This window comes from Daldinia childiae (genome assembly GCF_008694065.1).
Source record: "Daldinia childiae strain JS-1345 chromosome Unknown Scaffold16, whole genome shotgun sequence".
In the NCBI taxonomy this organism is placed as follows: Eukaryota; Fungi; Ascomycota; class Sordariomycetes; order Xylariales; family Hypoxylaceae; genus Daldinia; species Daldinia childiae.
The window spans coordinates 92982-117495 of record NW_022984657.1 but is presented as its reverse complement, the minus strand read 5'-3'; the positions used below and the strand labels follow the sequence as shown (position 1 = coordinate 117495).

The window sequence follows — 24514 nt, the reverse complement described above, 5'->3', positions numbered from 1 at the left end:
TATATAATAACCTATTTAAATAATTAAATTAATATTTATTTCTTATATAAAAATTTTATTTACTTAAAATTAATATTTTTAATTAATTTAATTATTAATATTTTTAATTAATTTAATTATTACTATACTAAATAAAAAAAAAATATTTAAAATCACCTTAAACTAAAAATTAAAAAATGGTTTAAAAGGGTATACCAAAATGTAATTAATTGGGAAAAAATATGGTTAAAAAAGGTATTTCCCTTTAAACCATTTTTAATTTCTAGTTTAAACTCGCTAAAATAATTTGAAAAAAAGTACCTTTTTTAACCACAACCCTCCCCAACCAATCACACCTTAACACACCCCCCCAAAAACATTTTTCAATCTTTAATCTAAAACAACTTTAAACATTTTCCCCACACATAATATTAATAATAATTAAATCAATTAAAAACATAGTAAATAAAATCTTTATATATAAAACAAATATTAATTTAATTATTTAAATAAATTATTATATATAAAACATATATGTTTTAAATTAAAATTAATTATAATACCAATCGCAACATTAATCGTAACATAATAACCGTAATAAACATTGCAATAAACGTTAAAACCTATAACATTACAACATAATATCGTATAAACATATAAAAAAAACAAAAAAGTAATAAAAACAAAAGATTAACCTTAAATAATTAAAATATAAAATATTTTAAACGTAATTATAAATAGTTATAAATATAAACGCATAAATATAAACGCGTAAATATAAACGCATAAATATAACGTTTTAAAATTATTACATATTTTTAAAATTATTACGTATTTTTAAACGTTAAAGTTTATAATATTATAACATAATATCGTATAAACATATAAAAAAAACAAAAAAATAACTAAAGCAAAAAACTAACCCCAAATAATTAAAATAAAAAATATTTTAAATATTATTATTACTTATTATATTATTATCGATATAATCTTATTAAAAATATACCAAATACGGTTAAAAACCCTAAACGTCCTTAAGACTAAAATTCGAAAAACGCCTCCCCCACGCCTTACAAATACAAACACACAAACCAAAGGTTTCGTGGCGCTTGTAACGCCAACGAAAAAAGAGGCAAAAAACGAAGCCCGCTTTTTAAATTCTAGTTTTAACACATTAAAATAACCCATAACCACCCACAACCATTTATAACTACGTTTAAAATACCTTCTATTTTAATCACTCGAGGTTAACTTTTTACTTTCGTTACCTTTTTGTTTTTTTTACATGTTTATATAATATTACGTTATAATATTATAAACTTTAATGTTTATTATAATATTTATTACGGCTATTACGTTACGACCGGCGTTACGACCGGTGTTATAATTAATCTTAATTTAAAATATATACATCTTTATTTAAATAATTAAATTAATATTTATTTTTTATATAAAAATTTTACTTACTTAAAATTAATGTTTTTAATTAATTTAATTATTATAATTATTATTATATAACCGTTTAAATAAAAAATATTTAAAATCACTTTAAATTAAAAATTAAAAAATAGTTTAAAAAAGTATGCTAAAATATAATTAATTAAAAAATCATATAGTTAAAAAAAATACTTCTTTTTAAACCATTTTTAAATTTTTAGTTTAAAATCATTAAAATAACAATTAATATCATTATTTTCGCATTAATTTAAACTATTTAACGATATATATTATGTTACTTTTAAACCAATATTTATAAAATTATTTTTAAATTTATATAAATATAAATATATATAAATATAAATATAAGATTTTTAAATACAATTATATATATTACGTATAAAATTATAAAATATGTATGTAAAGGGTATAAGGCTTTTTGCCACCTTAAATTATAAAGTACCGAGCTAAATGGATAAATCCGTGTTTAACTACCCGTTTAAACTTAATTTTCATATTTTTTTCATTTTGGCACAGTACCCTGTCTGGTCAACCGTAGATCCCTCAATTCTTACATGATCTTCTAACGTCATCTACCGAATTACTGCTGTACCCTGTGTTTACATAATCCTTAAATAGCAATTGTTTGCCGCTGTTTTCCGAGCTGAAAATAAGCATCGTAAAGCCGCAGAACCTAGTTTCTCCAGTCGATTTTCTTAGGTATAATATAACGATACTAATATAACGAAGCTAATATAACAATGCTAATATAACGATGCGATGCGCGTAGATCCAACCGGTTTCCCCACGCTCCGCATTGCCCGCATTGCCCGCTTTGACCTTGAACTGCCGCTGGTTACCTCCGGCGCATACAATCGCGGAATCTTATTTACCCCATCGGAATACGCCTCTTTTTCTTCATAACTAACCGTAAGCGCATACAAAGATGATTAGCCCGTGGATAATATCGAGTAAACCGTGTAACTATCTCTGTTAGTCGTGAGCGGCGTAGTTGAGTTCATCCCTAGCCGAGCACTGCCGAGCGTGGAGACCAAGTAAAATACAAGGGGCGTGCCTTTTCCGCTTAGAATAGAATATTCTTTTAATTCTTTCGTTTAATTTATTATAAAATACTATTAGCGAGTTCGGCGATTTTGTTGCTATATGTACCTCTCATTCTGAGCCGTGTTCGACGTTGCCCGTTGTTCATATCGCTGTCACGTAGACGATCATACTGAATACTTGTTGCAATGCCTTCCGCAGCTATGTGCATGAGAACGTTGAGAGCATATTCTCGCTACGGCTCGAATGTTAGTGAAGCAACTTATCCAATATCTTATAAAAACATCGATTAATTGGTCTCTTAGCATGCTAGGATACTCGCTAGGACCTTCTCGGCGACGTCTAGACGCGCCGAGATTAACAAGGTGTATCCGTCTGTCACTGAAGCTTTAAAAGATATGAAACCGGATTCTACATTATTATGTGGAGGGTTTGGTCTTTGCGGTGTTCCAGATACATTAATCAATGAGGTTTTAAATAAACCCGAAATCACAGGCATTACAGCAGTCTCAAATAATGCCGGAACTGATTCTTCTGGATTAGGTAAACTCTTAAAGACTAAACAGATTAAGAAGATGATCGCCAGTTATATAGGCGAGAACAAGACGTTCGAGCAGATGTACCTTACAGGTGAAGTTGAACTGGAACTCACGCCTCAAGGTACTTTGGCCGAACGATGTGCCGCTGGCGGTAAAGGTATCCCGGCTTTCTACACTCCTGCAGCTTTCGGCACCGTAGTACAAACTGGCGAACTACCCTTGAAGAACAAGAGCGACGGAACTCCCGACGTGTTCTCGTACCCGAAAGATGTGAAAGTTTTCAACGGCAAGTCTTATCTTCTGGAACACGCTATTGCCGGAGACTACGCCTTCGTGAAGGCTTACAAGGCAGACAAGCTCGGAAATTGTCAGTTCCGCCTTGCTGCTAACAACTTCAACGGTGCTATGGGCCGAAATGCCAAGATGACCATTGTTGAAGCCGAACATATCGTCGAGCCTGGCGAGATCCCGCCCGAGGCTGTCCACTTACCGGGTATCTACGTCAAGAGAGTTATCCAAAGCACCGCGGAGAAGAACATCGAAAAATTCACCTGGACGAAGGATGAAAACGACGCAGATGCTAAGAAGGCGCTGGGCACAGGTGACACGGCAGCTAAGAGGGAGAGGATTGTTCGCAGGGCAGCTAAGGAGTTCAAGAATGGAATGTACGCAAACCTAGGAATAGGTATGCCTATGCTTGCGCCCGGATTCGTGGGCCCCGAAGTCGAGGTGCAACTCCAGTCCGAAAATGGTATTTTGGGTCTTGGACCATACCCAAGGCCAGGCGAGGAGGATGCCGACCTTATCAATGCCGGGAAGGAGACCGTAACACTAAAGCCAGGTGCTGCCGTCTTCGGTAGCGAGGAAAGCTTTGGTATGATCCGTAGCGGTCGTATCAACTTGACGATATTAGGAGCTATGCAAGTTAGCGCTACGGGTGATCTTGCAAACTGGATGCTGCCCGGAAAGGTCAAGGGCTTCGGTGGAGCGATGGACTTGGTTAGCAACCCAAGCGCAACGAAAGTTGTTGTCACAATGGAACACACAGATAAGAAGGGTAACCCGAAGATTGTTAAGCAGTGTGCTTTTCCCTTGACGGGTCGGGCTTGCGTGTCTAGGATTATTACGGAATTGGTAAGTAACTGGTTTACATCCCTAATTCAGGCTGTATGGTTTTGCTAACGTTTTTATTAGGGAGTATTTGATGTTGATTTTGCACATGGCCTTACGTTGATCGAGATCGCGGATGGCGTGACGGTGGATGAGATAAAGAGCAAGACTGAGGCGCCATTCCACGTTGCGGAGGATCTTAAACCGATGCTATGAAATACGGGGATACATGTATAAGTGTAAATATTAGTGCAAAATGTATACCATGGATTTCTGCAGAATATCTCTAGATTAAGTACCTCTGAATAAATGATGGAAGTAACGATTTGGGCTTAGAAGGTGGGGGCGACGTGAACTTTACTATATATACGAAGTAGGTACCTCTTAAAACGCGTATGCAATTGCATCCACAAACCTTTAGGAGGTAGGTACCTAACCTAAACAAAACAACAATATTCATTTCAATAGCCAGTTTACATTATGGCCATATATGTGTTAGGTACGCAACTACGGCTTTAATAAAATATTGGTATACAATACCAAATTCTTGTCATTGAATTAGATACATATTCGGTATCTGATTACGTTATCATTGCTGCACCGGTAAACACTTCATCAACATCAACATGTCTCAACTTACAGGGTCTGGTCCTGCGTATACCTACGACAACCAGGCTGGGGTGGGATTTCGTCATTGGGAAATACGTCCACTAAAGCATGTTGGTATCGAATGGCACCGCCGTCCTCCTGGCTCAAGGTTGATTGGAACGACATCAACTAGAACGAGGTCAGACAGTAGTACAAGTAAAAAGGGGATCCGCAGTTTTCTTGATATGATAATCAGAGTCGTCGCGGACAATGCCGCTGCTCTCGAGATAGGACAATTAGATGACATCCCTTTTCGAATAATATGCCGCATTTGGGACCTCCTTGTTCGAGACCGCCGGTAAGTCTACTAAGTTCGGTACCTAGTTATGTTACGCTTCTCTAGTTAATGCTAACTACTCATTACCCTAGGCCTATACCGTTGCAATCATATATAGTCCTCGCAACCTGTCTTGCTAAGCAACACCGGGAGGACGATATATCTCGGTCAATGCCGGGAAGTGTTTTTCGCTTCAATCATGCCGTGTCATCTCCGTTTGAGTCCTTTCACTCCTACTTAAAACCACTTACGTCCAACTCTTTCGACTTCATCGTACATCTTACTTTTTCCCATTGTAACACCTCGTTCTCTGAACATGATTTCCTATCGCTGACACTTCTTAAAAATCTGGGCGTGCTGGAAATATTGCAGCCAAACCTTTCGAGTATCCAAATATTCCCTCGTATAACTGACTCCATAATCAGACACTGGTCCGAGGTGCCAAACCCGTTCCCCGTCCTTCGGGTCTTAAGAATCTGGGGGTATGATTTCACCACGTTTAGATCGTTAACTTACCTCTCAAAGTTCCCCTCTCTTGTCGTTTACGACGTCGCCGGTTGGCGTAGAGACTGGGGCCGACAACTTCAACTTCCAAACTTTGATTGGCACTGTTATAGAAATTGGTACACTGCCGAGCCACGCGATTACGTTTTTAAATACTTGAATGCGCATTACCCAAGCCCCATCCCACTCAGAGAGCTTCATGATGATCCCGAAACGGGAGGTTCTGTACTAGATCATGAGGTGGGAAGTTATGGGATGCTAGACGACGACGACGACGACGACGACAAGAGGGTTGAGGTTTTAAAAAGGGATCATATACCGTCTCGACCCGATACTCTGGTATCAGGAACGCATAACCTAGGCCCAAATATTTGTCTTCACTATTTAGCATACGTGCTTTATTGCCAGATTGGCCGATTATGGTCGGATAGGGACTTGGCTGCACAGGGCGTGAGCGATACTGATAAGGCCTTTGTTATAGATAACTTTCGTCTTATTCCACCCAGGCCTTACATCTCGATAAAATTTGATTCGTGCTGCAGTCATATGAGTAGGCAATTAGGGGAGGGGCCCTATCCTAGCCTGGATACATCATGCCGTTGCGAGTGCGATGTCTCTTTATTTCAGGCACACTACACTTTTATACGAAAGAAGGATGACATGGGGAAAAGCGAGCATCAGTCTAGCTCAAGCCACGAACTATCCGGTAACGACGGCCCATCTGGTAAGCCAGCTTCCAATCCAAGGCTACGAAAGAAACGGAAGATATTTTCTATGGAGGATCTTTAGGTTAAGGTACGCCTAGACCGAAGTAATCCCAAAGATCAATGAACAGAGCTCTAGCATTATTTGATGATATTCCCAAGAGATGGAAACTATACGGCTAAGATGGGGCTTAAGAAGCTATTAGCTATATGCATTAATGCCACTAGATAGGCTATAGATATATAGTGCTATTGTACTAGGTATTTATAAAATTTAGGAAAACGCATGCACTCGCAAGCTCGCGCAAGCGTTTTCACGTGCTCGCAGGCTCGCACGGTAGAATCTGTCGGAAACATCTAAATATCTTGATGAATTTCAACCAATTATTTTCTTTATTAGCTTATCAATTTCTTATCATTTATTGAAGAATTACTTATCAATTACTTATCAATTACTTATCAATTACTTATTAGTTTCCCATAATAATTTCCAAAAGTTTGAGCGTAAAAAATGTCTCCGACGGATAATGAAGCCGGTGGGTTATAGCTATTGTGCTATCAGAAGAATACATTCATAGTCCAGCATGTGAACTAATGGAATGTATTAAACAACCACAACTGAGGACTTTTATCACTATTTCCCTGTGCTACTCTTTCATCTCATCGTATTTTTGCCCTTCTTAGTGTCTTCGTTTCTAACCTTTTTAACGGCTACCTAAGTTTTGGCAAGAAGAGACTGGAAACATGTATTATACTAGTTATGCTTCATTTACTCAAGTACATATTATCTTCATATACACACATAAGTCAGGTCAGGTATGATATCCCATATCAAGAACCAGCATACTCAATCATCAGCCCAACACTCGTACAATTCCACCCGTCCACAACCGCCGTCCCGTCCCCGTCGCTCGTGATATCAAGCCCTAACCCGCAGCCAACCCAGTACTCCTTGGCTCCTTGCGCACAGGCCAGCGTCGAAGTCCCGTTAGACGCAGACGCAGACGCGGACGCGGACGTGGAATTCGTCGTGGTTATGCACTCGAGAGGCGCGTACCATCCCTGTCGGTCGTTGTCTATCTCCGCGAGCACGTGCGGCTCGACGAAGTATACGGCGCTGCCGGAGAGGTCGGGGCGCGCTTCGGCGATGGCGATGGCGATGACGGCGGTGGTGGTGGCGTTGGAGGATGTGTTTGTTATTTCGGCTGGGGTGTCTGTTTCACTGCTGCTGGGTGTTGAGCAGAGGTATTGGTGGTGTTGGCTAGAGGATGAATTCGTATTGGAGCTGGAAGAGGAGAAGGAGAATCGAGAGGCGAGGCTTGATGTAGGGGTGAAGAGAACTCCTGTCCCGCTGATTTGGAGGTACCAGCTGTCGTATATGCTGCCGGGTTGGGAGACGCGGATGGTGAAGGGGGAGGTGGGGGAGGAGCAGAGGGGGGGTTGAGATGGGGTGGGTGTTGGTGTGGATAGGGATGTGGGAGAGGTGGTGGTTGTGTTGGCGAAGAGGATGGAACTGGTGGCATTGAGGAAACGTGGGGGAGCGGTGGTGCTGTTGGTGCTGTTGATAAAGGGGATGATGCGCGTGGAGTTGAGGAATAATGGAGCGAGAGTGGTGGTGTTTAGGGTGGGGGAAGGGGTGCTTGTTATATTCATAGACGGAGCTGAGATGGTGGCGTTGGATAGCTTTGTTGGGCCGGCTGTTATGTTGGCGGCTGCGGTGTGGGTTGAGTTTAGGAATGGCGCTGAAGCGGCGGTGATGTTCGGGAGGGTGTTGATTGTGCCGGCTGTGCCGCTGTGGAAACCCGTTACGCTTGCTGCGGTAGGTCGAGGTACGGTATTGGTTGAGTTTAGGAATTTACCGATGCTTGTTGTTGTATTGGAAATAGATGAGAAGTTTGTTGTCTTATTGAGTCCGATAGTGCTGTTGATAGCAGCGAGTGAGCTTAATGCGGCTGATGATGTGATGGATGCAGCATTGACTCCGGTTTTAGTACTTGACGTATCTTCCGTTACGGATGGTCTCTTTAGTCTGTGTTTGTCGGTAGATGTCGTCGAGTCGATAGATATAGACGAAGAAGCGGTGATAGGTAGTGAGATGCTCGAGCTCGGAAGCAACCCTGAGCTTGTCACGTTTAGAAAAGGTGCCGTTGAGTTTCCAAACTTTACACTTGTTGAATTTCCATGCAACGATGAGCTATTGACGTATCTTGTAACGTTGTAGATAGCCGTAGCCGTTGCGGTCTTCACGATCCGGACTACATGTGTAGTACTTGGTGTTGGTACAGTCGTCGTGACGGGAGTGACACCAAGACACGAGCACGCTGACTCGTAGGCTGCGGACGAAGCGCATAGAGAAGCGTATTTTGGGATTGAAGTAGCCTTGGTTGTACTTGGACCCTTGTTGCTTACGGCTCTACCGAGTAGCACATCGACTACTTCGTGTCGTTCCAGCCATCGTTTTGACGGCTCTGCGGAACTAGTTATAGTTTGCGTAGCTGTCCTAGTTGTAGTCCCAGTTGTCGTGACTACGACAGTACTGGAGATAGTACTATTTCCATCGTTAGTCCTCAGCTACATAGCTTACATCTCCTTTGGGTTGGTAATAACTACCTAATAGCTGGAGTTACTGTAACTCGTATGAATGACTTGCAATCATCTTCTTGCAGCGATGGAACTGCCTCCTGAACAGCTAAATTGTTAGTGTTAGTTAATATGATATAAGTTGAGGGCATCTAAAACACTTAAGACGTACCTTGGAGACAATCGTCAACTGTACATTTTGCAGTAGCTCCCGTTACTAACGCCACCGCGACGAAAACATCCAAGACACGCATCTTCTATCATTTATCTACCTAGATTTTGGTCATCAATCCATGTTCGCGTTATACATACATACACGAGAAGAACGTCGATCATTGTGACTTTAGCTAAGACCCGCATGACAGCAGCTATTCCTCTTTTTATGTAAGGTACCTAAAGTTCTCAAACTTCGAAAAAACTTGGAAGACAGCGTCGCATTTGAAATTGGACTTTCATGCGGAATGACGGTCTCGCTAGCTTCCCCGGGGCCAATGGTGTGAAAGTCTTACCCCTAGTCTAGGCTTAGACCCTTGCGACTTATAAGTGATATGTTATTAATGAGACTCGATCTGTTATTGAGATCGGAACTCATCGCAGCACTCGTCATTCTCATTTGAGATATCTAACATGGGCAGTTTTATGAATTCTGTAGAACACCAAAAACTATTGAGTCTTTGATTTTGCGGAATAAAAAGTAATTAGCGGCTTATAACAACTTACCATAATTTATTACGATATTGAATAATAGTTAAAGCCCTGCTATACTCTTTTATAAGAGAATGCTTATACTAAAAACACCACAACGATATCAAAATTGTTTCCATCAGAAAATCATATAGGTACTTATATTATAAAGATTTATAAATGAACATATCTACAAGAACTTGACCTAACATAAACAAGGTATCGGCCTAAGTCTCACAACGAGACTCATCATCATCATATATACCGTATCTCCATCTACCATATATCACTTCCTCATCTTCTACCTATACCTCTCCTCGTAGTACTTCACACACACACACACACACACACACACACAGAGACATCACACCTACCATTTATATCTTACCTTACCTTACCTTACCTTAGCGAAAACAGTCCAACCCCTAAATCTTAGTCCTCCACCCCGTCCCCATCCTCCTCATCCTCGCAAACCGCGCACCAGACAACAACATGGCGCCCACAAGCAGACTCGCCCCCGTGAACCCCTGCGCGCCCGCGTACCTCCCACCCATGCTCCCGATGATCGCCCCCGCGATCGGATTCCCCGTGAGAACGGCAAAGCTCACGATCGTAAACGCCATCCCCATGCGCGTGCCCTGCTTGCGCAGGTCCGTCGTCAGGCTGCCCAGGCCCGCGGGGAACAGGCTCTGTATCGCGCCGGCCACGATCCCGTACGCGACCGCCCACCCGTACAGCTGCGACGGCGTGCGCACCGCCATCCACCCCAGCACCGTGATCCCGCACCCCACGCACGCCGGGACCATGAGGTTGAGCGGCCCGAAGCGGTCCGCGAGATGGTTCGGCAGGAGGCGGCCTAGGATGCCCACGCCGTTCAGGATGAGCAGCAGGTTGAGCGAGTCCGTGTAGTCCAGCGTAGGTGTGATTTCGGACCGGCTGAAGGCCGCCAGGTAGTAGAAGCCGAAGTACACGCCCCAGAAGTTGAAGAACATGCCGATGGCGTAGAGCGTGTACTCGGGTTCGCGGAACGCCGCCCATTCGACCAAGCTACCCGTGCGCCGCGGCGGCAGCCGTGACTTCATGAAAGACACGGCGAAGATCAGCGTGGTCAGCTGTACGAACCCGATGGCGCGGACGGCCCATCCGAAGCCGACGGTCGGGAGCAGCTGGCGTGCCATGGCTGGGAAGACCAAACCACCGGTCACAGAGCCGCTGGCCGCGAGACCGATAGCAAGGGAGCGCTTCTTGCTAAAGTAAGTCGACACGGTGGAAATGAACGGACAAAATACGCACCCGCTGCCGATACCCATGCATAAGCCTTGCGAAAGGATGAGCTGCCAGTACTGCGTCGCGACGGAAGTGGTGAAGATGCCGAGGGTCATGAAGACGATGCCGCAGATAGACACGGGGCGGAAGAACCCAGCGTCGGTGAAGCGGCCGGTGAAGGTACCGATGAAGAAGGTTAAGAATACTTGGATAGAGCCGATCCACGATATATCTGATGGTGGGCGCCCGAGCTGCGCTACGTAGTACGCTTGGAACACGCCGAACGAGTTGATGAAGCCCCAAGTGTTCATGATGGCGAAGTGCCCGCAGAGACCTGATTATAGTTGACGTTAGAAGATCAATCCCAAGCAATTAGATACTCTAGTAGCTTAAAGGTGAGAAATAAATAGCAAAGGAGGCTTACATGCGAGCCACGCGACTTTACCACCATCCGGCGGCGGCCCAGGATTCCAGCTCGATTTCGTCGACATCCTACTAAGAACTCGACCTACGGCTCCGGCCATGCCATCGGCATCCGGGTTAAGAATATCGGGCTCGGGCTGTATCTGCCAGTCCTCCACCCCCTCGGCAGGACTATCAATATTTATTTCTTCATCCTTGTTGTTCTGACTAGGACCTTCAATTCCCGCAGGAATAGGCATCGCCTGCTTCTCGACATCTACCGGGAGCTCGCCCTCGCTGGAACTAGGCGACAAAGAAGGCGCCATTATCGCGAGCGGGCTAATTGACGTATCGATCGGTATGAACTAGGATTTACTTTGTCTTGCTGTAAAGTCCTTATATGCAGAACTCATCTTAAGACGAATAAATATATTAAATAGAACCCTTAAGTTACCTCATGAATAGATACCGTATATATTTACTTTCCTAGATCGCTAGCTAGGTACTTTATGTATAACATAGCAGCAGCCCGCGATGAGTCAACCGATATCGAAACAAGAATCAGAAGATCAGAGGGCACCAATCGCACTGAAATCTCGGTAAAATCTACTTAACAAGAAGACCTTGTTCACCCGGGCGCCGCCGGCTATCGGTCTTACACCGCTCGGGTAGAGGAGTGAGTCTTATACGACGGGGTCTAAAGCGGAGATGGCAAAAACATTGCGCGCCTGTAGACGGCGTAAAATTAAAATTTTAAACTAGGCCTCGCCCTTGGGTCGGCAAGGGAGCGGCGGCGGAGAACGGGAGAGCCACCGAAATATAGCTTCTTTAAGATAAGCTTCAAGTAGAGTCCCGAGCTTTGGTTCTCTATGACTACAACATATATATTTCCGCGGCGCGCGGATACGCTCGACTCAAAATCCTTCAAATAGTATTTATAATCCAACTTTATTCTCCCCTACAATTTTACGTGTATCACTTACGATAGAGCCGGCCTCCCGAATTCCTTACAGTGTCCAATTATCCTGGTAGTCGTATATGGAAATAGTCTACCATCTCGTCCAAGATTGTGAATTATTCCCGAAAAGTCTATCTCACCCGCCCCGCACTCAATTTCCCTCCACTTAAATAACTATAGGTACCTCTCGGTATGTCATGGAAATGGCCTGAGACCCGAGAGTAAGCTAATGGTTAGTGTAGAGGCTCAAACGATCATGAACATAACGTGGGTCTATTACCCTATTTTCCTTCGTACTACCTACTACGTAAATATTTACATATCATTATACACATATTTTTCCGATGTCGCTGGTGATTCGGCTATACGCGTACCGAGGTAGCTTTGAGTCTATGGCTACGTCTTCTATCATTCTAACAAGGCACGATGTTCTCATCTAAATCGAGGTTGGGCATCACATCATGCTCAAAGGAATAGCTCATTCACTACATAAGATAAGCGAGCAAAGATGGATAGCGACTGAGCACATGAAACTGCATTTGTTAGCCTCGTATCTAGGCGAATATGTCTAGTGACATTCCTCCCATCTAATGTAAATGATTAAGTCATGATAGTACATGAGGACAAAGAACCGACCAAAAATGCCACCACGTTGGACTTCATCTCTTCCATCTCCTCCCACATACCTATTATCCCATAGACTAGGGCAATAACCCCATCTACAACTGGGCTCCTGTTACATCTCAAGAAACCCTCCTGGCAAGTAGCAAACTAGGACGAATATTTAAAGGGGTGCCCACCTGTGGCACCATAGTGCGGCGATTCAACCACGGAACAAAGCAAAGTCTAATAGCCTCGATCTTGGTTTTCGACTACTAGAAAATCCGTCACGTTTGCCAATAGAATCGCGGACTTTCGATCGGCAGATGGCCTTGTCGCACTGGTTATCGGACCATCCAAGGGCGAGATCATCTGCCCACCAGACCTTGGCCTTCTCATCCTCCTTGAGGGCGACTTGGACTGATGTCAAGTTGTCAAATCCCTTGAACACAACTGGAACAAGTTCGCAATGGTCTGTGCTAGTACATGCTGGGACATCGACCGTCAACCAAGACACTTCCTTCTCCTGCTGGGACTCTTGGTCGAATCGCAGTCCCGTGAAGTTGAAAACGCAAGGAGAATCCTTGGAGTCGCAACCAAGACTGAAGCCGTTAAGATTGAATGAGAAGCAGGCGGACGAGGCTTGGGGTCCAACACTAATCTTCGCTGTGTCTCGGGGCACACCGGGGTCAGACAGGTTCGACATGGACGATGGTGTAAATTGGAGCATCAGATTTCCAGAAGATGGTACAAACGGAGTGGGAGGTGGGGGGAGGACGCTGAATCCTTGCGAGAAGTAGAACCGATGGTGTGGGCTCAACATTGGCATCGGGCTAACATCATGAGGGTCTACACCAGATCCGACTCCAAGGGGTGGGAGATCATCAAACTAGTTACAGTGTTAGTCATTATGTGACACCATTTGAAGATAGGATACTCGCGACTTACATTGAGCGTAAAGTCTCCCACATCAGCTTTGTTCCCGCAAGCAGTTGACGAAGGAGCCTCACTGCCAGCGGTCGATCTGGGGGCTAGGCTAGGCGACCTCACAATGACTGTTGACAACGTAGAGGGGACAGGAAGTTCAAAGTTATCTCGGGCAGAAAAGGCGTAGCCTCCAGAATTGGGAGTCTGGGTAGGGGCCGCGTTTGGCTCTATTGTTGCGACCTGAGCACACCATGAGAATGTCCTCGAAGACATCGTCAGCGTAGTCATTGATATGCATTCGACAGTAGCACCGGTAGGGAGCTCTGATGCAACCTCAGAAGCTGTCGCGGCGGGAAATGACTCCGGTGGTGCGGAAACAGGCGGTGGTAGATTGGGCATGGGCGAAAGGGACACCGTAGGGACGGACTCCGACTCGGTGCATGACGTCGAAATGGCTACAGGAGAGTCAGCGCTAGATGCAGTTGCGTTCCACCCATTGGTTGGCACGATGGACCATGGGGTTCGTGAAGAGGTGAACGTGCCAGTTGGAAGATCTCCCGACCTACCAGTGCCAGAAGTCTCATCGCATGGAATGGAGCCGCTATGGGCCAGAGGAGTCCCGGTTTCTATAAGTAACATATTCAGCCGTCATTCTATTTTCTGTCCCCAGGGGAGCTTGAGAGTACGAAAAGAAATATGGGCATGATCTTACCTGTTGCTGATTGTTCGGGAAGTGTCACAGTGTGGGTTAGGACGCCTGGTTTGGTTGATACCTTGGTGATAGTCTCCGAAGGACTTGCCCCTGCGCCAGTGTTCGAAACCCCTTGTCCTCCGGCTCCAGCCCCAGCTGATCCGCTAGCTTGAGGCGTAGGATGGCCAGCTCCGTATCCCCCAGGCGGAACTGAGTCAGTGAGTGTAGCAGTACCAGAACCTTGACCGGCACCTTGACCAGCACCCTGACCGGCACCAGAACCCTGACCGGAACCAGGATTGACCGAAGATGCACCAGAACCTGCGGGTGGCTGTGCTGAAGGGTTTCCTCCATAGCCTCCTGGGTTTGTAACAGTAACAGTAACTTCACCAGACCCGACAGGAGTGGCATATGACAAAGACGGCGAGTTAGAAAGACCTTGGCCCCCCGCACCACCATTCGGTCCTGCTGATGGGGCGGTCACGGTAATTGTAGGCGGAAAGCCACTGGCTCCATTACCTCCATTGCTGCCGCCGCCGGCTGCAGAGGACTGCGGCGATGAGCCACTACCACCATTGCCACTACCAGATCCCTCCGATGGACTTCCAGGTGCTGTCACAGTGATAGTTTGGGGAATACCCTGGCCACCCGCACCTCCTGATGGACTTGCGGGAACAGTGACGGTGATTGCTGTTGGTGAAGAGCCAGCACCTCCATTGCTTCCACCAGGGCCGATGTTGGTGCCGGTGATAGTGGTAACATACGGGTACGAAATTGAACCGGATTCTCCCGTGGTGCATGGTGTTGTACCCTGGCCATTGGAACCTCCGGGAGAGCCTCCAGGATTACCTGCCGATGCGCCTGGCGCTGTCACAGTGATGGTTTGGGGAACGCCCTGACCACCTGCACCTCCAGGCCCGCTTGCAGAGCCGCTTGGGGAGTAACCTAGCGCTATTAGTAGGATGTCTTGCAGGAGGAACTGGGTGGGTGGTTCTTACCTCCTGAGCCTCCGGATCCTTCGTCAGTGTTGCTTGGTAATTGTCCTGGTGTTGTCACGGTAATAGTGTAAGGAATACTCTGGCCACCGGGACCTCCGGATCCACCTGCAGGGTTACCTGACGGTCCGCTGGGAACTGTAAAAGTAATGGTTTCTGGAGCACCTGGAGTAATTCCGGTACCAGTGACAGTGATTACAAAGGGAGCGGAACCTTCTCCTGTACCTGATGACTCCCCAGGAGCTGTTAGAGTGATAGTATGAACGTTGCTGCCGCCTCCTGAACCTCCAGAACCGCCAGGTCCACCAGAAGGATTGCTAGGGGATCCTCCGGGGGCAGTGATGGTAATCGTTGGAAGTACCGTTGAAGGGAGACCTTGCCCACCTGGACCTCCAGCGCCACCACCGGGAGCGTTGCTTGTGCCGGTAACTGTAACGACATTCGGGTTAGAAGAGCCGGATCCACTTCCCTCTGGGCATGGAGAAGTTCCAGAACTACCAGGCGATACGCTCGGGACTGTTACTGTAATGGTTTGTGGAACACCTTGTCCACCAGGACCGCCAGGACCGCCAGGACCTCCAGAGCCTCCAGAGCCTCCGGAGCCACCTGCGGGGCCAGTTGGTGATGCTACAGGTGCAGTAATAGTGAGTGTATCGACAAAGCTTGGGCCACCAGAGACTCCAGGTAGGGTTAGGGTAACCGTTTCGACGGTGCTTTGGCTACCAAAGCCCCCAGGACTTCCAGGGCCTGACCCGCCGGCAGAGTTGCTGGGTGATCCGCCTGGTGCAGTCAAAGTGATGCTCGGTGGAATGCCCTGGCCACCTGCGCCACCGGAACCGCTACCAGTCTCAGAAGGTGCAGCCCAAATGGTGGTCTCGGAGGGGACGCCTTGACCTCCCGGGCCACTTTCGGATCCTGAACCTCCAGCACTGCCAGTTGATTCACAAGGGGTAGTGGTAGCAGCTGTTGGTGAGATACCTTGGCCATTTGGACCACTTCCGGAACCAGAACCAGAACCAGAACCAGAACCTGAGCCTGAGCCCGAGCCCGAACCTGAACCGGAACCACCGGGACTTCCGGCAGTCTGTGAAGGGAAGACAACAACAATTGTCTCAGAACTTTCTGGGCCATTTGGTCCTCCCTGGCCGGCACCACTTGGTGAGCCCCCTGGAGCTGTAATTGTGATCGTAGCAAAAGGAGTATTCCCAACGCCTCCAGAGAGAGTCTCAGTGTAAGTGGCAGGATACTGGCCTGGAGAAGAAGAGATACCAAATGGGCCCGGAGGAATAGTTGAGACTCCAGGGCTGCCTCCTGTCGATTTCCCACCTTGTCCGCCTTGTCCACCAGCACCACCACCAGGGCTGACAATCGTGTAAGTAATGGGAACGCCGGGAACCGTGTTGCTAGGAGCAGGGGGTAGAGTGATGGTGAGGAAATCAGTAGACCAGGGAACAGTGCCAGACAATTCAGTAGAACAAGGGATAGTGATCGTTCTAGACGGAGACCAAGCCACAGGTGAAGTAGATTGAAAGACATTGGTACCAGAACTCGAGCCAAAGCCACCAGGACCACCTTGGCCAGGAGTGACAGTAGAAATAACAGTAGAGATGACAGTAGAGACAACAGTGGGAAGATTGGCCGGAGTAACAGTCACGAAGATAGTATGAGCAGGACAAGTTCCAGCGCCATTCCCACCTCCATTGCCAGTTCCGCTTCCGCTTCCGCTTCCGCTTCCGCTTCCGCCTGCAGCGGTTGAAGAGGGTCTTCCGAGACTTGTTAGCATCATCGACAGACAAATAGACATATCACCAAGCTAGTCAATCGATCAATCACTCACCCGTTTCCGTACTCTTGGGCCGTGGCTAATCTCGTGAGCCCAGAGGCCCCTAGGACCCCAAGAAGGGCGTTTCTTCGCATCTTAATGTGATCTGCAGTTCAGTTTATGCTGGCTAGGTTGGTAAAGTGGTGGTGAATGAAACGATTGCTAGTAGAGACACAATGAGGATGAAAGATAGAGGCGAGTTGAAGAGACGAAAGATTGAAAGATTGAAGGGTGAGAGAATAGAACAGAAAGCTAGGAGAGTAAATTGTTGGGTTGGGTTGAAACACTACTTCTGGTGTGCCTTCCCGACTAATATGGAAATCTCCCTCCTATCCAGGAGAGGGAAGGAAAGAGCTGATGGCTTAGCATCATATTGTGTGTCATAGTATGTCAACTTGGCAGTCTCGATGGCAAGTGGAAAGTATGTTCGGCATGTCCCATGTTAATATATGTCTGTTGGGCTTGCTTCTATACTGTACTTGCCCTCACATATACTCGACTGCTGAGGGCATGTAGTACTCTATGAGACAAAACTTTGGTCTAGATGTAAGTAAATATAGTAGGAACATCTAGAGGTGATCGATGTTTACTTTAACACTTCTTAATTACAAGTGTCTCTGAGTGCTCTAACTTGTCACATAGCTAGGTAGCTATATATATATATTCAATTTAGATGCCCAATCTGAGTCTGTGTATATATCTGAATCGTATAGATAACGGGTTGATGAGAGAATATGAGTAGTATAGGCAATGGGAAGGTGCCTTCATCTCCACCCAACATTTCTGTTTGAGTGGCGTGGATATGACGTGATAGCGTCAATCGTGACTTCCAAGATATCGAGGTTTTCGAGGCATAGTTTCTTCAATTAGGAAGGATGCCGTAATACTATACTATGTAGACTTGCTTAGGTAGTTGGTATGTAGGTCCTTTCCCAAAGCTCTAAGTTTGAAGAAACTTTAGCAATTGGTATGACCCCACATAGTGCGGAACGAATAGGGAGGTGCGTAGGTAGGTATAGTATAATTGGTGTAGTATTCTTCAGGAAGTTGATACCTGTCTGTGTGGAGAAATGAAAACTTGGTGGAATGGAATCTTCGACAGTGAAACTGTTGAGTTAAATGCTGGACATCAGCAAGCACCAATGTACATACTACTGGTACAATCGGACTGGTGAGTTCCACTGTGCCATCTCTTATTTCTAATGCAGATATATATGTAGAATATAATATTGGATATAATAGTAGACACCTAAGTTGGACTGGTTGAAATGAGATATTTTAAATCCGAATTATTTTCATGAAGCATATGGCAGCTAGGTAGTGAACTCAGAAGAGAACTCGGGGGTACTTTACATAGATACCTGTCACGCCAATGTAAGCTGGTAAAAGCCCTCTTATTCTATATAGGTACCTAGAAAGCGGCGCATTCTTTAGGTGCTCTATTGAATAGTTGCAAGGTAGACATAGCAATCTTAGTTAGGGTTAATTAAGCTTTAGTGAGATCCTCAATATGAATGAGTTGTACTTAATGTCTATTACCTCTAACTACAACACCAACTCAAAAAGAGCAAGGTTAAGCGTATAATTCCTCATAAAATTATCATTAGTCAACGTACGCAAGTCGCACATAATCATACAGGGTTATCCACATAGGGTGGAGGAGGCTCATCAGGATCGTACTCCTGTGGGTCTCTCGGCGGTGCTGCAGTAGAAGAAGTTGAAGTAGCCGCAGGGTCAGGGGCAGGTAGTCCTCTTGCCTGCTGTTCGAGCTTCGCTGTCCAGATCGCAGCACCCGCTGCCGAAGTAAGGAGGAAGAAGAAAGATAGAATGGGTATGAGCTGGAGTATCATCGCTATGGTTCCGAACCATGTGTACTCCCACCTTCTACTCCTAATCTCTTGCTTTTGTTCTTTCTTCGTCAAGCCTCTTAAGTCAAACCATCTGTAATGCGCGAATGTTCCTAACCGGGCGCCCGTGATTATAATGAAGGCCGGGGTACCGACCTTTGGGATGAGATTGAGTGGTAGGAATATGATTAGCTCGACGATCTGGATTAGACTCCACGGCTGGTATACGGCAGAACTTGTTGGTTTCCCCAATTTCTTGACGGAGCTGGGTGCATCTGGGAATAGTAGTCGATGCGGCGCAACGAGGCTCTCGAGATCTTTGTCGAGAAGGGTTGCCTGATAAAAGTTAGCATTTAACATTTCCAGGTTGACAATAAATATCCATGTGAATCTATGCGGGGTATATCAACATACATCAAATACATCTACGCGACATTCATCGACGAAGAAGCCCTCGAACAAACCCTGGATAATGACTAGACCCTCGCCTAGCACCAACACTACAGCATTGATCCACGCACTCCAACCGTGGAAAATGGCTAAGAATGCATACTGAGGCAGAAATGCAAACGTAAAGAGGATCGTATAGACTAGGAACGAGATGATTGAGAGAGGAAGTAGTCGACTGAGGAATAGAGGATAGTATGCCGGATGACGTAAGAAGTAGTAGATGCCTTGAAGAGGGTATGAAGCCGCAATTAGCCCTCTTAGAATATAGGAACCAAACCTTTCTAGTGGTCGCATAACTCGGGGGGGGCGATTTTGGGACTCCATGTCATCGTTATTCGAGGTATTGTAGGATGAACAGGCTGAAAGGTGATCAACTCTACTTGGAGTTTCACGTCGTAGACCGTAAGCTAACTATATGCAATAAAGCGAGAGCTGACGACACTGCTGTGACACACGCTAAAATACACTTATCGCTTATCGATAGCACACTTGTGGGGTATCTTACGCATCTTATGGTACCTGCATCCATGCTTCATGTCATCCCCTTAACGTCAGCAGTTTATTTGCTAATAACTATACGAAGTTATCACAATCTCTGGTAACTCTGAACTTTTTCCATTTTATCATTATTTAGGAAAGGTACGATAATATTTAATCTAACCTGACTTCCAGGAAGAAGCCATTTCTTACAGCATCGCCTAAATTTACTACCTAAAGCATAGAACTCATCAAGTATCCCATACGAAAGTAATTTCATAAAACAGAGCAGTTCTATTGTCAGATATGTGTGGCTAAGAACCCTAACTAGCATCATGACGAAATCATTGTCAGCAAGACTAATTTTGAAGTCATACTCCACGAAACAAAATGGCCTTTTCAAGTAACTATCGTATCCATCTGTTTTTCGGAATTTTTTTCATAATCCCTAACGCCATGCATAACGCGAAAACTCAATTGCACATCAACCTACTAAAGAGAAAAAAAGGGGAAGTACCTCAATTGGGCATATGCTCCCACCCCCTATCCCTCAATTGATTGGGGATTCGCAAAAACGTTGTTCGGATCTATAACCCTTTTTAACTGTTTCAGCTTCTTGTGAAGTTCTTTTCCATAGTATAGATCATTTGCTTCTTCTCTTGGCAGACTCGGATCGGTATAATTAGAGTACGCTCCGTAACCCGGGAGGCGCGCTGTCATGGCGCCCGCCAATCCGTTGACGAAGTCAAGACCTTCCGGTGGAAATACTTGCTCGTTGTCAACATAGCCGTATAGTTGGGTGACCCACAGAGTATTACGGTGTGCAAAGGCGGAGAAGCTCAGATCTTTGGCGTTGATCTGGCTGTCGGCACCACCGTACAAGTCGACTAAGATGAAGTACGAGATAGGTGCTCGTGCGCCTTTATCAAGGAGGTATGTAAAGAAGTCCGTCAGCGATTCGGTAGTAAAACCCGGCTCGGGTATGGTAACGCTCTTGGCGAAGAAATTGGCCTGCTCTAAGGAATCTGTCGGAGAGTCTAGTTCTCGGCCTTGGTTGAGTAGCTTGAGAGACGTTGCCCAATCTACCTGCTTGACTTCGATGGTTGGAAATTCGGGAATGCCTTCTAGCAATGCTGGTATGACCTTTCGTACGAAATCATTGCGAGATCCCAAGTAGGCACCCCCTACTGCGAAATAGTCCGATGACAGAGTCACATTGAGCCCCAGCTGGCGGTCGACGACAGAGCTATCGTGAACAAATGCTTGGATATGCTGAAAGGCTCTGATGGCACTCTCGACGCTTTTCGTTGCATCGCTGACCTTAAAGTCCCAATGTATGACAGATTCGGGCGTAGGCACTGTATTAAGATAAAAGGATACCGCGATGCCAAAAGAGTCAGCCGCGCCTCGCATCGCCTTTGTTCAAAGTAACATGGTCAGTTAAAGCTCACCAATTAAGGAGGGAAATGCATCAAGGATATTAGGACTTACATAGAACAGTTCAGGATTCTGATTTTCATCAGCAAGAACCAATTGACCGTTTGCTAATACCACCATGATCTTTGCTATGCGATCCATAGCAAGTCCCCAAGCACGGGAGAAGAATCCATATCCTCCATGCGTGAAATGCCCGCCGACTCCAACGCTTGCGCAAGTGCCATGAGGAAGAGCGCGTTTCCAGCCCATACGTTGGTCAATAGTTTGAGCCAACTCGCCTAATCGCATGCCGCTACCAACTATAACACAGTTGGGGTCCTCTGAAGCCGAGACACTTCGGAATTGAATTTCCCTAAGGTCTATTACCACAGAACCATTCAAGCCTCCATTGCTGTAGGATGCATATGAGTGCCCTCCAGATCGGACCTGCACTTTGAATCCATGTTTGCCTGCAAATGTAACGGCATTGCTGATATGTTCGATCGTGGATGGGACAACGACAACAGCAGGAGTGACCGGAAGGCGTAGATTATAAGTTGATGAATACGTAGCCCAATCAGGATCTGTTGGTGTTTTGAATGGAATGCCTGATTTAGTTAGCTGTCCTATGAAGGAAGCGACGTCGGCAGAAGCCATCTTGGCTATTATGAAAGGCGACAAAGAAGTGGTAGAAGATGGTTCAAAAGTGTAGAATAATTGATATAATTATTTAGTTATGCAAGTCGTATCCCGCGACACGTTCCTACCTCTTTAAAGTCTGCTTGGGTCGCGATAATCATTAAGCAACAACGCGCGATTTGGGGTGAAAAATACTCCTACTATTTCACTAGATTAGATTTAGTCGGCCCAGTTCGAAATGGATAGAAGACAAACACTAGGTACATTTAGAGTGATTTTGTGAGGCCATCCGGTTGGATTGCTGCGGTATGTTTGGGTAGGTGCCAAATACCTAGACCTCGTGATTTACTTACCTCTTACGTCTGCAACAAGCATCTTGAAGTTGACGACTTTTTCATAGTTAGATTCCGTCTACAATGGTTCTAGCACCTGCCGTATGACATTCCAACTCCATTCACGAAGACTGGCAAATAATTGAGTGAATTTAGTTTAGTGATATATGCAAACATCATGAGATCTACAACACAGGTACCTAGCCAATGACCAATGATCAATTTACCTAGAAAATTGTTATTTATATGGTAAACTCAAATAATCGGATGGTAATTATTAGACAGAAGCCGCTTGGTTATTTAAAGACAGTATCGTTTCAATCGAACCGTCACGTCTAAACTTACCCCTATCTAGCCCCTTTTTTAACGTTATCGCCAGCTCACGTAAGAGTTGATTATAGATATATGTAGGTATGTATTACATAAATACGCCCTAACTTTTTATTCTCTCGTGATGAGGTAGTTTATTTATTAAACCCGACCTTTGGTTTCACAATAGTTATTTAAGTTAAGTTTTGTACAACTTGCAATGGGTTGCGCGTGTTTTACTCGACGTTTTACAAAACGGCCCGGCTTATCAAAGCTTAGACTAACAAAACCCCCTGTGCCATTACATTCACCTGCAAATTACCTAGAGATATTGAATGAAGTTCTATATTTGGATGTCATCTCTACTTTTGTTTCGGACTGACCGAACTATAATCTATTGTTGCAGTACTAACCATAATCTTCTTCCTAGTGTTCTGAGATTGCCTAACCCTATGATACAATCTATCTAAATAAATCAATGATACAGTTGTAATATTATGTTCGTCAGCCTTTCTCAATAGCTCATTTCTTCAGCTTGGCGCCTCCTGCGTTGGGTAGGTCCCAATAACGCCCCGCGGATTAGTGTTCTTCCATGTTCGTTGTTGCTGTTACCCTGTTCAGGATCAATTGTCCTCAGTCGCTTGAGGGATTCAAATATTCCTTTTATTTCCTGGTATAAAAGTTGGCCGGATACCGCAATGGTCAAGACGATGGCGACGAGTAAGAAGACCCACCAGTGCCTCCACGCACTTACACCACCTCCGATTTCTTTCTTTGCGAATTCGAGCGCGTTACTTCCAGAGATTGTCTGTGGACGCGTGTTATAGTCAGGGTTATGATCTGAGATGTGTACATATGAGACGATTGGGGACTTACAGCTACTACGGTAATAGGAAGGAAAACCATTGTGACTACAGCTATCTTTCTGAGTGAGATGCTGTCATCTCGAGTATTCTCAGCAATATCGAGGTTGAGTTTAGTATCATTCCGAGCAGCGAAGCTACCAAGCTATATTCAATCAGTTTATTGTTGCCCTCGTCTATTATATATGTGTTGATCTGGAAACACTTACAATTTCCACATATAATGCTGCGCACTTTTCCACTCCTTGTCGTCTGTTTTGGCGTAACCCGGCTGCAATTTGTAGGTCTTTATTCCTTTCGTGGATCACTTTCGACTCGGCGTGTGAGCACTGGGGCATATACTGCATGTCCTGATACGCCACCATTGTATCCCGAGTAAAGCGAAGTGCCGATAATTCAAAATTAAAGGCGTAGTCCAGGTTTACTAGTTCACGTCTTACCATATTAAAGCCATGAACCGAGTGGAATACAGAGAGGTTACGATCAGTGTAGATAGTATAACGGTCTCTGCAGAAACCATCCATCTGATTTTCACAGATCTGGAAGCTGCGGCGACGCTCGTCCCAGTACATTTCATTAAGCCTGTCTAACTCCCCGCAGAATATGTTCAGCACATGGAGAGGACAAGTTCTTATCAGCCAATAGTCACGCTGGAGGGCCCCGGCAATGGTATTGGCTTTGTCGAGGTCGCTTGTAATGATAATGCATATTGCTGAGTTTGTCTGCGCTGATATCCCTAGAAGTAGTGAGAAGGGTGCTACTATAGGAGACTTAGTCTCTAAAGACGGGGTCTGCATGGATATATCTGGAAAAATAATTAGCTATATCAAGATGACATATATGGTTCTCTTACATAACGAGGTGGGAGGCTCTTCTGGAACATCATGGGAGTATTCGACTATAAGGGAATGTCGGCCATCTCTATGAAATAGAGTTCCTACGGAGGATATTGGTATGTTGGCCCTTTCAAGTAACCATAGAAAATGTGTTTGTTGG

At 45.2% G+C, this 24514-nt stretch overlaps 5 protein-coding genes across 5 annotated transcripts; 1 reads left to right on the top strand and 4 right to left on the bottom strand.

The window, feature by feature from the left end:
* Positions 1 to 2666: 2666 nt before the first annotated feature.
* On the top strand, positions 2667 to 4343 carry GL218_09129 (Succinyl-CoA:3-ketoacid coenzyme A transferase 1, mitochondrial; the record flags this gene model as incomplete). The annotated part of the gene is made up of 3 exons (XM_033585955.1): positions 2667 to 2726; positions 2784 to 4151; positions 4212 to 4343. 3 exons carry the CDS (start codon positions 2667 to 2669, stop codon positions 4341 to 4343), a joined length of 1560 nt encoding a protein of 519 aa, XP_033439868.1.
* Positions 4344 to 9949: 5606 nt separating this feature from the next.
* On the bottom strand, positions 9950 to 11518 carry GL218_09127 (Riboflavin transporter MCH5; the record flags this gene model as incomplete). Its single annotated transcript, XM_033585954.1, has 2 exons — positions 9950 to 11124; positions 11215 to 11518. The coding sequence occupies 2 exons, from the start codon at positions 11516 to 11518 to the stop codon at positions 9950 to 9952; spliced, it is 1479 nt and encodes a 492-aa protein (XP_033439867.1).
* A 1455-nt stretch (positions 11519 to 12973) lies between these two features.
* Positions 12974 to 17280, bottom strand: GL218_09126 (uncharacterized protein; the record flags this gene model as incomplete). Its single annotated transcript, XM_033585953.1, has 6 exons — positions 12974 to 13639; positions 13699 to 14303; positions 14390 to 15313; positions 15367 to 15990; positions 16087 to 17126; positions 17201 to 17280. 6 exons carry the CDS (start codon positions 17278 to 17280, stop codon positions 12974 to 12976), a joined length of 3939 nt encoding a protein of 1312 aa, XP_033439888.1.
* A 1536-nt stretch (positions 17281 to 18816) lies between these two features.
* Positions 18817 to 19776, bottom strand: GL218_09125 (uncharacterized protein; the record flags this gene model as incomplete). The annotated part of the gene is made up of 2 exons (XM_033585952.1): positions 18817 to 19368; positions 19447 to 19776. 2 exons carry the CDS (start codon positions 19774 to 19776, stop codon positions 18817 to 18819), a joined length of 882 nt encoding a protein of 293 aa, XP_033439866.1.
* Positions 19777 to 20502: 726 nt separating this feature from the next.
* Positions 20503 to 22032, bottom strand: GL218_09124 (Reticuline oxidase; the record flags this gene model as incomplete). The annotated part of the gene is made up of 2 exons (XM_033585951.1): positions 20503 to 21375; positions 21451 to 22032. The coding sequence occupies 2 exons, from the start codon at positions 22030 to 22032 to the stop codon at positions 20503 to 20505; spliced, it is 1455 nt and encodes a 484-aa protein (XP_033439865.1).
* Between the last annotated feature and the right edge of the window lie 2482 nt (positions 22033 to 24514).